This window comes from Rhipicephalus microplus, chromosome 8 (assembly GCF_043290135.1).
Source record: "Rhipicephalus microplus isolate Deutch F79 chromosome 8, USDA_Rmic, whole genome shotgun sequence".
NCBI classification, from domain to species: Eukaryota; Metazoa; Arthropoda; class Arachnida; order Ixodida; family Ixodidae; genus Rhipicephalus; species Rhipicephalus microplus.
This window is the reverse complement of record NC_134707.1, coordinates 109164730-109178176: the sequence shown is the minus strand read 5'-3', so window position 1 is coordinate 109178176 and position 13447 is coordinate 109164730. Positions and strand designations below refer to the sequence as shown.

General features: G+C 43.3%; 1 protein-coding gene across 1 annotated transcript in view; it reads left to right on the top strand.

Moving 5' to 3' along the window:
* Positions 1–6903, top strand: part of LOC119165125 (transmembrane protease serine 11D) — a 71320-nt gene extending 64417 nt beyond the window's left edge. The window contains exon 8 of the mRNA XM_075870727.1: positions 6699–6903. Coding sequence (XP_075726842.1) covers positions 6699–6836 — 138 coding nt within the window. The 3' untranslated portion in view covers positions 6837–6903. The remainder of the gene's footprint in view (positions 1–6698) is intronic.
* Positions 6904–13447: the final 6544 nt, after the last annotated feature.

Genomic DNA, 13447 nt, shown 5'->3' with positions numbered 1-13447 from the left:
TAAAGGGCAGAGAAAAGGGTTCTTAATAGCACATCAACAGGTCCTGACGGCATCCCAATTATGCTAATAAACACTAAGACCAAACTCCAAGCAAACATCAAGAGAGGCAGCGAGCAAAGCAATAATGGACCGTGAAGCTCCAATGACTGGAGACTAAGCAGAATGAGCATGATCTTTTAAGAAAATGGGGACAATGCTCATATGAACATTTACCATCTTATTAGAGTGACATCAGTCGTTTACAGGCTGGTTATGCAGATAGTAAAAAAAAGACTACATACATGGGTGGAGAATGAGGGGGTGCTGGGAGAACTACAAAATGGGTTCAGTACACGAAAGAGGTTGAAGTACAATCTGTTTTTATTGATTCAGCGTATTTAAATGGCGAAATAGAACACAGGCCCCTGTGAATAGCAGTTCTAGATATGAAGTGAGCTTAGGAGAGTGTAATTGAAGAAGAATTGTGAGGAATACTGGATACACTAGATGTGAACGATGGAATAACTTAATCTTGTAAAGCATATCTACAAGAGTAACAAGGTAGTCATAAAATGAGAGGAGCATGTATTCGAACCTTTAGAAATACTACGTGCGCTTCGACAGGGATGTCCCTTGTCACCTTTGTATGTTTTATATACAGGGACTAGAAGCCAATTTAGAGGAAAGTCGACTTAGCTTCAGCCTCTTTTTTTGCCAAGAAAGGAAAACATGTTGAACAGTCATTACCAGCATTATTGTATGCAGATGATATAGTATTAATAGCCGACAACAAGGAAGATCCGCAGAGGTCGATAGACACCTGCGGTAATAAGGGAGATAGGTTAAATTTGAAATTCAGTAGGGGATATTGGCAATCATAGTTTTTATAGATAACGAAGGCAGGGAGCATAACATACAGGATGTCACGCTAAGAATAGGGAATAAATACAAATATTTGGGCTTAGAGATCAATAATGAGGCTGAGTACTTCATAGAACACAAAAGATACGTAATGACTAAAGGTAACAGGAATGCAGTGCTGATGAAAAATAAGGCACTGTGCAATTACAATAGGTACGATGTGGTAAGAAGGATTTGGGAAGAGGTCACGGTTTCTGGTCTGACTATCGGCAATGCGGTGTTGTGCATGAGATCACACGTTCAATCAAGATTAGAAATTAAGCAACCTGGAATAGGTAGGCTTGCTTTAGAAGCCCACGGGAATACACCAAATCAGGGAGTACAAGGTGATATGGGAGGGACATCGTTTGAGTGCAGGGAAGCCAGCAGCAAGTTAGAATTTGAGGAACGATTGAGAAAAATGGGAGAGGAGTGTTGGGCTAGGATAGTTTCCAGCTACTTGTACATGAAGAATGTTGTTACTAAATGGAAGAAGCGAATGCGAAAATTGTCAAGCAAGTATTTAAACAACAGCAGAATACCAAGCCAAAAGGAAACATCGCTTAAGAAGGTGAAGGAAACAGAGAGGGACATGTGGAAGATTGAAATGCTTACGAAATCATCACTGGGGACCTACCGAACTTTCAAGCAGCAAATTGCAAAAGGCAAAATTACGATGATTCTCGGGGTAGTTCTCAGCCATTCGAGGCCAGAACGGGAGTATTGCGGACCAAGACGTACCGAGCCAAATACGAGGGCACAGACAAGTTATGTTGTGCGTGTGGAGAGGAGGAGGAAAAGGCCGACATTTGATAATGTTCAGTAAAGGGCTCCACTCTATAGTTCAAGATAATAACGCGGAATTTTTCAAAGCATTGGGGTTTAGCCACAGTGAAGGTAAAATACTCTTTAAACGGGTAGAAATAACCAGGAAGAGGCTAATTGATTGGTGGCTACAATCAAAGCGCGAGTGATATTCAACCCTTCAACACTTAGTAATAGTACTTAACCTTATGGCTAGGTGGCGTGAGCTGCCACCCGATCTAAAGGGTACAGACGGATACATACATGCATGCACACACACACACACACATACATACATACATACATACATACATACATACATACATACACACATACATACATATATACATACACACATACATACATATATACATACACACATACATACATACATACATACATACATACATACATACATACATACATACATACATACATACATACATACATACATACATACATACATACATACATACCTACCTACTGCTGACCCGCAGGGCGCGGGTTCGAATCCCGGCTGCGGCGGCTGCATTTCCGATGGAGGCGGAAATGTAGGCCCGTGTGCTCAGATTTGGGTGCACGTTAAAGAACCCCAGGTGGTCTAAATTTCCGGAGCCCTCCACTACGGCGTCTCTCATAATCATAGAGTGATTTTGGGACGTTAAACCCCACATATCAATCAATTACCTACCTACCTACCTACCTACCTACCTACCTACCTACCTACCTACCTACCTACCTACCTACCTACCTACCTACCTACATACCTACCTACCTACCTACCTACCTACCTACCTGCATACATACATACATACATACATACATACATACATACATACATACATACATGCATACATACATACATACATACATACATACATACATACATACATACATGCATGCATGCATGCATACATACATACATCATACATACATATGGACGGATGGACGTATAACTTACGATCATCCATCCATATGTTATGTCCTACCAACTCACCTAAGTTTGCACGTTTCTTAAATACCCCGAGAGACTGCGGCAACATACGTCCGCAAGTTGCAGTGAAAAAAGAACCCACTCTCTGAGCTCAAAGGGGTGAACGACCACTCCATCGAATTTGACGAGTCCCGCATCTATAACCTGGAGATGAAATACAATAAGCGTTTTTTTTCTTTTGTGGAATCCTGGCTCATCCAGAAGACAGCTGCATCCATCAACCAGTCTTTTTCCTTATTAATTTTTATTCAAGAGTTACCCCGCATAGCCCTTGGACATTACAGCAGGGGGGCTTACAACAGAGATACAAATATGTCTTCATGTGCACAACATACTTGTTCTTCAGAGAGCTTGTTCCATTCGGCTACACACTTCGGAAAAAAAATAATTCAGAAACATGCACGTCCTGGGCCGTTATTCACGGATTTTGTGTTCGTGATCATTACGCATAGAAATGAAAAAAAAAGTGTATTTAAAAATATATCTTTGTTTATGCCTACCTTGTTATCATATATAGGAAAAAACAGTTTTAGCCTTAACTTCCGTCATCTTGAAGACAACAATTTCCAATTCAGTTCTTTTTTTTTCGTCATTGTGACACTGTGCGTTCTAGGGTATCTGCTCAGTACGTACCTGGCTGCTCCGTCTTGGATACCTTCTATTTGAGAAATGCGACTGGCTTTCGATGGATCCCATAGTTGACAGGCGTACTCTAATATTGGTCTAAGAGATGTAGTAAACGCATTCTGTTTTGATTCAGCTTTGCGACATTTTAGGATTCTTTGAACAAAGTTCAGCGCCCGTCCAGCCTTGTACTAACTGTCTCACTGATGTGCGCATTTCGTGAGCAGTCAGTAGAAAACACGATGACCGAGAGTCGTCCACAACGTAATTTCGCAGAAGAAAAGCTTTCAAAAAGAAAGAGAAAGCGAGTGGAGCAATGTTATAAGATATATGTTTTATATCGCCAAAGTGTGATATACCCCGTTATACCATATTCTTTCAAGCATTTTTTTCTTTATTTCTGTACGTACATTGATAGTATATGTTTACGATGTATCTCCCACTCCTGTAATAACCTAAACAGGGCTGACAGTATTAATAAACGAAATGAAGTAACTGAAACGTTGAATTTCGTTTTTTTTCTCGCGAATTCTATGGATGACCACGATTGCACTGTGCTAGCCACAAGACATACATAATTGCAGCTAGTCCCGTAAACGGGGTTGTCGCGAACAGGTGATTTCACATGAGATCGACACAGACCCAAAGAAGACATACTTTAGATTTGATTGATTGTTTTATTTTTTATGCACACACCACCCAGTAGCCCTAAACGGAACTCAGTTTTCTTGGTGCCCAATTTAGGAGGCAGGAAATATCACACATATTCCACACGGAGGGACTCATTTCATTACCCGTCGTTCTCGACGATGTAGCAGATAATATTACCATTGCAAAGAGGACATTTCTGGTATATGAGATGTTTGCGCAACAAAAAGTGAACTGGCGTTAGATAAACTTGTAGAGTGAAGAAAATCACTTTTGAAAACCGGATTCGAATTTTATGACGATTGCTGCCAAACATTTGCTACAAAACTCGTCAAACGTGTCAGCTTAGTTTTGAAAAGAAGTTTTATTTCCTTCTTTCTGCAATGGCTGCTATGTTTCTGGTGAGTTAACTCCTGGGCGAGCGAGGCTGATCTTAAAAAAACTTGACCACACGCCGGCAAATGTTTACAGAGAAAGTGGTTATGAGATCACTTTTCGGGTCACGCACATTTGCATGTTGTCCGCCGCCACCGCCGCCGGTGTCCGTAACCAAATTGCGCGAAATTAGAAAAAATAACCTTGCACCAATTACCCAGTGGGGCTTGAACCCGGGTCCACCGGGTGCCAGCTTAATATTCTACCACTGAGTTACGCCGGTGCTTGTGGCTTGTTGTTAAAGTTGCCTTAGGCAGGCTTGATGAATGGAAAACAATCGTGTTAATACGACCTACAAAGCGTTTTACAACTACGAAAGAACAACCAGTCGTGGCACAATGCGAATAGCGTAACGAGTGGGCCGTCCAATGCTCCGAACCACCACAAAAACTTGTTCTCGTTCCCCTGTTAACTGTGACGCATACCCCCTTCAGCCATAATTCCTCATCGTCGTCAGCCACTGCATGGACAATTGGCACAAAATTTCTTGCAACTGTTTAGCGGATACCACGCTTCTCAGAGAATGGCGAAAAATAACATAGCCAATGCCGTCCTACTACCCAAAAGTTTATTATTAATGCCATAGTGGGCATCAAGCAAATGCGCTTGCAGTAATTACTCAATGACTGTTTTGAAAAGGCTCTCAAAGGCCGCTCTTCTAGCTTTCGCTGTGACTGTGCTGTGCCTACCACGCAGGCCTGGTGTTTTTCTGGTAGTTATACAGGTTTAAGTGAACGAAAATGTTTACGCTTAGATATTTCTTCCCGTGACTGAGCAATAAAACATTTATTAACTACTAGATGCTGGCGCATCTGTTTTGCTAGTACAAGCACGCCATAAAAATGGGCGTTTTTTCGTAAAGGTATTCTGCGCAGACTCATCATTTTTGGTGGCCAAAACGCGACGACCGGTGTTTACCAACGGAAATCTGGAGTCACAAACACAAAACGCCTACCCCCCCCCCCCCCCCCGCCGCAATAAAAAAAAATGCCAATGCAGGCATCCGCGTTTACCTACTGGCGCGCAGCGGGAGACGAATGACCCTCAGTTTTTCTTTCGAAGACTTCCACTGGAGGTGCTGTTGGGGCCCGGAAGGCGCCGATCAATGTAAATTTCCTAACAGTTTGGTGATTTATTTTTTGCGGATAGCTTGCATGATAGAATCTCATATCTGTATGACAGAATCTCATATCAAGTATAATGCCACATTCAGAAAAATGTCTTCACTATTGCATGTAACTCTACAGGCATCTTTAAGTGTCTGTAACACTGATAACGTTGGGCATATACAAATTTGCACAAATAATTCTCGCCAGTTGAGCGTTCCGGGTATAATTGTTGTTTGGGGTAGATGTTTTATGCGAACCATGCATTTCAGGTTTAAATAATATTATTTTAGGTACCTGCAGCAGAAACAAATCGATTAAAATTAGTTATTGCGAATTAACGGCAGAAATAACGTCAAATGATAACGGTAACGAGTTCCTTTTTTGTTTCAGTAACGAGTTGTGTATTTAGTCGCTTCTTTCGGTAACGTGTTCATCACTGGCAACGCGTTGCGGCGAGGAGGAGCTGCCATGCATGTCGATGTTCTATTAAAGAGTGGGCTACAGAGTACACTATAGAGTGTGCATAAAACGAACTAAAGAAGACTCTGGCGCTGTGATCGTTCAGTGACCATGGGAATGATGGGTATAGTAGACGAATTGGTCTAGTGTTCCTGATTGCAAAAGCCACTTTTGGCTTTCCTTATTAGTTTGTTTTGGTTTTATTTCGAATAAAAGAATGTTCGGTTGTGCACTTCATGAGCCGATTTGAAATGGTGAGCCTAAAAGGTTAACGTAAGGAAGGAAGGAAGGAAGGAAGGAAGGAAGCAACAAAAGGGAGAAGGCAGGGAGGTTAACCAGAAAGACATTCGGTTGGCTACCCTACACTGCGGGATTAGGGAAGGGGAGAAGAAAGATGAGAAAGAGGGAAGAGAAGGAAAAGGGAATAGTAGCTAACATCTTCTCATTTTTGTTTCGTGATAAGGCAGCTCTAAGCCACGCGAAACCAAACGGAGCCGAAAGAACGACGAGTAGGCAAATTCATGAATTCCCCATAATTTTCATGCTCCTGAAGCGCCTCGCGTTGCAGCTCGCACAGACACTAGCACCAGAATTCCCTCTAGTGTGTACAGGAAATCCTATGACGCTTAGGGGCCTCCATGCGTGTCGATGTTTGCTCTAAGCAAGGACTTCTGAGTACACGATGTTGAAATCCACGCGTGTAACTTTCAAAGTGCTATAGCTGCATTCTTATGTTCTATTTTCAGGGAGACGCAGCGGCTCCGGCGATGAGCACCAGCAGCGACGGGGTGACGTACCTGATCGGATTGGCTTCTTACGGATTTCCGTGTGGAAGCAGCAGCCTTCCGAGCGTTTTTGTGCGCATTGATTCATTTTCGCCATGAATCTTCCACAAGCTGAACCGCTTCTCTGAATACACGGAAATACATACGTCTTGAAAGTGTTCAACAATTCATTGTTTCTTCGCAAAACAACATTCACGGAAGTGTCAGTAGTGTGAGAGGGCTAACATTGATGCACGTTCACACATTTATAATTAGTTTTGGCTACCTTCTAACACTACGAAATGTTGATTGACTGATATATGGAGTTTAACGTCTCAAAACCACCATAATATTATGAGAGACGCCGTGGTGAAGGGCTCCGGAAATTTCGACCACCTGGGGTTGTTGAACGTGCGCCCAAATCTGAGCACACGGGCCTACAACATTTCCACCTCCATCGGAAATACAGCCGCCGCAGCTGGGATTCGAACCCGTGACCTGCGGGTCAGCAGCCGAGTAACTTAGCCACTACACCACCGTGGCGGGGGAACACTACGAATCATCACAGTGAACTTTCCAGTCGATACAACTCCTACTATAACTTTTTAGAATTGCCATGCAGAAGTTAGACGAAGTACTGTTCACTCAAATACAAGGGGGTTGCGCTTTTCGGCGTTTTCGGCGTCCGCAGCGGTTCGGAAGCGGCCAGTATGCTTGGCTCGGAAATATCATCGACTCGTGCAGCCACCGTAAATATCATTCAAAATAATTTCATTTTTGTTTTCCTCAATTTGGTTTATATCGTAACTTATCGTCGTATACCTTTTTCTACGCGAGTATGTGCTAATTACAAATAAACTCAAAGATCTTGCAAGCACGGAGAGCTGTGAAGGATGTCAAGATTTGTCATTTTGTGTCGTTTTTCTTATTGGCACAGCATTATCACCGAGAGTATTCTGCCAATATGTGTGGGGAATTACAAAGCAAGCTAATTTAACATGATGGCAACGAGTGGTTGATAAGCAGTTATCGCGAGAACTAGCAATGATAAAAATGATGTATTGCCCAGTAAACCTCCTATTGGCGGTGTCCTAGAACATAGGTCTGAAAAAAGAAAGATGAACATGTGGACTAATAATATGCCTGTCAATTTGTCCATACCTTATTTTCATAGCGTATTCCATCGTGTGGTTGTTTTAAAAGCAAAGACGAATGCTCTCCGAAGAAATTGTGTGCCTTGCTTTTGTTCTTAGCGTGCTTTCGGCATGTATAAGTGCCGCAAATAATGAATCGTTAGGTGTCAGCTTCCTCAGACATAATAATATCTCGAATTTTCCGTCCCAAAGCCACCATGTGATCGTGAGAGACGCCGTAGGGGAGAACTCCGGAAATTTTGACCATCTGGGGTCCTTTACCGTGCACTGACATTGCACAGCACACCAGCTTTTACCGTTTCGCCTCCATCGAAATACGACCGCCGGGGCGTGAAGCAAGCCCACTACCTTTTGGGTCAGCGGACGATAACTATAGTCGCTGCGCGGTAAGTTCCACGCGTGTTGAGAAAAAAATTCACCATGGGCCTCCAAGCAGCCTTAATGGTTCTCTGAAACCTGATAAGCTCAGCGAAATTACAACTTCTGATAATTTAAAAAAAGCACAGCCAGCGAAACGGCAGCGAGCACATCATGACCGGGGCAAGTAGTCATGTTGTTACATGACACGCACCTCATGATTATCATGTTTGCATTGGTCACATACTTTAGCCATCCAATAACATCCCGTAATACCAAATTCGGTATATGTGAAGCTAGCGAAACGGCTGCGAACGAATCATGAGCGTGGCATGTATTCTTGTTTTACATGACACGCATCTTATGATTATCAAGTTTGCATCAGTCACATACCTTCGTCTGCGACTCACGTCCCGTAATATCATATTCGGTAATGCGAAGCTAGCGAAACGGGAGTGAGCGCGCATCATGAGTGTGGCATGTAGTCATGTTGTTACATGACACGCATTTCATGATTGTCATGTTTGGGTCTGTAGCTTGTGTTCACCATGCAGACATGCCATATCATACCAGTTTTGCAACATGTCATGTGAACGAAACCACCGCAAGAGCTGCAAGATCATGAAATTAATATCATGACATTCATGACATACATGACATGATTTTTATGTCATAACTAGTTACTTATGCTCGTCTTAAAGTCATGTTTTACCATACCAATTTTGGTACTATTGCCGAAACGGCCAGAAGAACTAAATGTCGTAGGCAGCTAAATAGACAGATGGATAAACAGATATATATATATATATATATATATATATATATATATATATATATATATATATATATATATATATATATATATATATATATATATATATATATATATATACGCTCAAAGTCGCTGAAGTTTGCTAGGAAATGGAAATGCTTCGCATTTGAAAGGTAGGCCTAAAAATCAGCAACGCACCCACATAAATGGGTTTCTAACACGTGGTGCATGAAATCTCATGAAATCCATCTGGTGAAATTCTTCGTCAGATTGGTGGGCATTTCGAAGTAACAGTCTGGGAGCCCGTGGTGGTTCACTTCGAAACAATTTGTCGGTCATTTGCCGATACACCGTTTCACACATCAGGTGCAACGCTGTGGAACCTATGCAAGGATTTCGGTCAGCAATCTGTGTGTATACGTCGATCTCGCAATCGGCTTTCTTCGTTTGAAACGCTCGTGTGAGTTGAGCACGAACGCGCATGAACAGCGTCACAAAAGGCTACAAAAAAACACCAAGAAATGAAAAGAAGCCGACGCCAAGTGATCTAGAACAGCTTACAGACAGCCGTATGACGGGGCGTCTTTATTTGCGACGCACAGAGCATCCTCATTTCTAAGCCCAAAGAGGGAAAGAAATCATGTCTCAGATGCAAAAATGATCGTGTCATTTCTTGTGCGAACGCATTCACTATAAGAAGTCTTGCTGGCATTCACAGCGTTGCACCTGATGTTTGAAACAGGGAATACGCAGTGTAATTCCTCCTCCTGCGAGACGAGGTTTTAGAGCCTTTAAGTTTATGCCGAAAACTTTGATGATCTGATCTGGCAGACAATGGGAGCATTTTCAATAAAAGAGAAAGGCGAATGGCCATAAAGTGACAGGTTTGTGGTTTTGTGCACATCCGAGTTTAATTCTTGCACTTCTTTGTGGGACCGAATAGAAGGATTTCGCAATGCCTTCATGTTTTGTGCGTAGTAATTAGGTGAGGCAGTACTGTTTGCGCATGTGCGATGCAGTGTATATGTCTTCCGCGGTTTTCCTAGAAATAAGACAGATTGTGATGAATGCTCTTTGCCATGCTTCGCCTTTCTTGTGGTGCTTAGGCGTCTAACATTTTCCCCCCAAGTCATGCTGCTGTGCTTCAACAATATGTAACCCCTGGCATACAACGGCATCAGTTATATGTGTGAGGATCATTTGTTTGCGCAAGTCTAAGAGAAGAGCAACCCTGAACTGCCGTCGACGAGCTTTGCGGCAATGTGAATGTCAACACAACCTTTATGTTGAGTCCAAAAACAGTTTTTCGTGCTTAAACGAAAAATTACTGTTACCAAATCCTCTGTATACTTTCTCCAAAGAGTATAATTTATCGAAAGAGTATACTTTATCGAAAGAGTATAAAACTCGAGCCAACGAGAGGATGAGGGGGGGAGGAGGTTTCACTTTCTCCTATATATATACGCCTTGTCGTGCATGGCTCAGCCGTGTCCGGGGAAAAGGGGATTCTGGGGGTTGAGCCGACGGCTGGGTGCTTGTACCTTTAAGGCCCCCCCGTCATAGGCAACACACTCCCTTTGGACCCAGCTTCACGTAGATGGCACCCTTGGGCTGACCCACCATGGGGAAATCAGCAGCCGAATTTTACTATCTCCTTCTCCTTACATCTTTGGCTTTATCTCTCACTTTTTATCTGTCCTGTCATCTTGTCTTTTCCGCTTACTTCCAAATTTCCTGGTGGCGAGGATTAACCTTGTGTAGTTGGCCAACCTGGTGTAGTTACATTCAGTTATAGCAGCGATGTATGGCTGGCGACAAGTGTCCTTCCTTGCAGCGTACCCTCATTGGGCTTGGTCATGGGTGGTCACCATCGCCGCCGAACTTAGTATTTTCATGAAAAACCCTTCCCCGCTCTACGTAATCACCGCCTGAAAAGGTGGCGCACCGAAGACATGTTTAATTTTGTTTTAAACAAAGGTAACTTTATAAATACCCTGTCATACAAACTCAACATCCAACAGAAGCCATCCGAACAATCTCACTGTTTTTCGTGTCACAATCCCTCACGGAGGCAGTCGGCCCCGGTATTAAAGTAACGAAGATGGAAAGGGGCGATTTTTCCTGGAAGTCCCTGACAAGCATCAGTAAGAGAGACTGCCAAACGTGTAGTTTTTGGAGGAATCCGGGCGTCAGTGCGCCCACATAGATCCATAAATACTGTGCGTGGTGTCATCTCTGAAGATGACCTTCTTTAACTCAGTGAAGTAAAGTCCTTGAAGTATGGCAGGACGAGAACTTCATCAAAATACAAGTCATGATAAGACGAAATGACAAAGAAATCCCCACTAAACACATAATCTTAACTTTCGGAACGAGCAACCATCCCGAATCCATCGAAACTGACTATTGAAGACTTCGTGTGAGAGCGTATATGCCAAATCCACGTTGTTGCTTGAAATTTCAGCGCTTTGGACACTGGTCGCAGAGCTGCAGAGGACGTACCATGTGTGCCAAATGTGCATCTATGAACAAGTGACAAGTCCGACATGTGCAACTCTGCTGCCCGTTGTGCGAACTACGAGGGGGACCACCCAGCCTATTCTCGAACACGCCCCTCGTGCAAGAAAAGGAAAGAAATATTCGAACTGAGAGTTAAATTCAACCTGTTCTTTCAAGAAGCACGCAAACCGTTTGCCGTACACAATCAGTCTTCTTATTTCTTCGCCGACGTGGCACGCCAGGGCGTCATGCCACACCTCTTCGCGCCTGCGAATGTCCCACCGAGTGTGACTGCGGTCGCGTCACCACCGCCCTCGGCTGGAGCAGCCTGTGCTGCTCGGCCCATTGCTAAACAGGGCCAGCAGACTCACGAGTCTGCTGGACCCCGGGCCACTGGAAGCGCAGTTAGGTCCGAACCGCGATCGCCTGCCGAGCAGCCATTACCCACCACCTCACAAGATGTGATGGATACAAGCTGCACTCCTTCGGTGTCTCAGAGGCCGAAGGACAAGCGCAGCTCTTTATATTGCGCCAAAAAAGAAAACCCTGCATTACAGGGCCTCCAAAAGGCCCGGTAACGTAAGGCCCCACTGCTGTACACACAGCACCTCACTACATCAAAATAGAGACACAAATACCTAAATGGAGCATCAAAGGATTCCTGAGAAATTTCGACGATATCCGGGAACTTTTATGCAAACATACATCTAAAGCGCTGTGCGTACGAAAAACACGCGTGAAAACTAAACACACCGACTGTTTACGTTATCACATTATTTTTCGAAAGGATCGAGATAATGCTGTTGCGTCATCCGGTGGTGTTGCCGTCATGGTCAATCAAGAGATTGCATGTACGCACCTACCACCACAAACATTCCTAGAGGTGGTGGCTATTCAAGCAGTTCTTTTGAATAAGCTCGTGATCATCTGCTCTCTTTATTTACCTCCACACCACCGTCTTGAAAACATGAACTCCAGTCTTTCATAGACAAACTTCCAAAAATCTATCTTGTTCTAGGGAACTTCAATGCACATAGTAGCCTTTGGGGTGAATCTCGCTGCGATGCGCGAAATCACCTGATTGAACAGTTCCTTTTCTCCACCGGCACATGCCTCCTGAATTGGAGAGAGACAACCTATTACAACATCGCTAAAAATATATACTCAACAATACACCTCAACATAACATCTCCAGCACTGTTGCCTCTAGTTAAATAAGAAGTCATTATTATTTCACACGAAAGTGACCATTTTCATGCAGTTCTTAACACATCAATAGCAAATGCAAGTTCTCTACAGGTTGCTTAGTGGCTCACCGACAAAGCCGATCGGGAACAGTTTCAAAAAATGACTCACTTACCTTAGACGTCCATGGGGATGTTAATCATAGAGGCTTTTATGGGATACTTTACAGATTTTTTTAATGATGCTGCATAGAAATGTATTCCACAATTATGTAGACCGTCAGGCAAAAGACGATTGCCATGGGGGAATAACGAGTGTCGTAATGTGCGCAAAAAAATAAAAATATGGCATAGATGTTGCTTAGAGTCTCACCGACGTCGGAAAATCTTATAAACTTTAGGAATATTAGGTCACAATGCAAGAAAACGCGCCTACAGGCGAGAAAGGAAAGTTGGCATAAGTTTTGACCGGGCAATAATTCATACACAGATGGAGGCGACAGTCTGAAACACGCTTGGTAAGGTGACAGGTCGACAAGCACACTCACTTCCTCTGGTGAACACACAAGGGGAGAGTTTGGAAGACCAGGCGAAAATTCTCGGGGCGCACTTCGAACAGGTTTTAAGCTCATCCCCTTGCAGTGCAGCATTCCAAAAATACAAAGGAAGAGTAGAAAAACAAAAATAGAACGCAAATCCACAAACACCAAGGCATACAATGAACCATTCATCTTAGCTGAGCTACAAGCATCGCTAAGCTGCTGC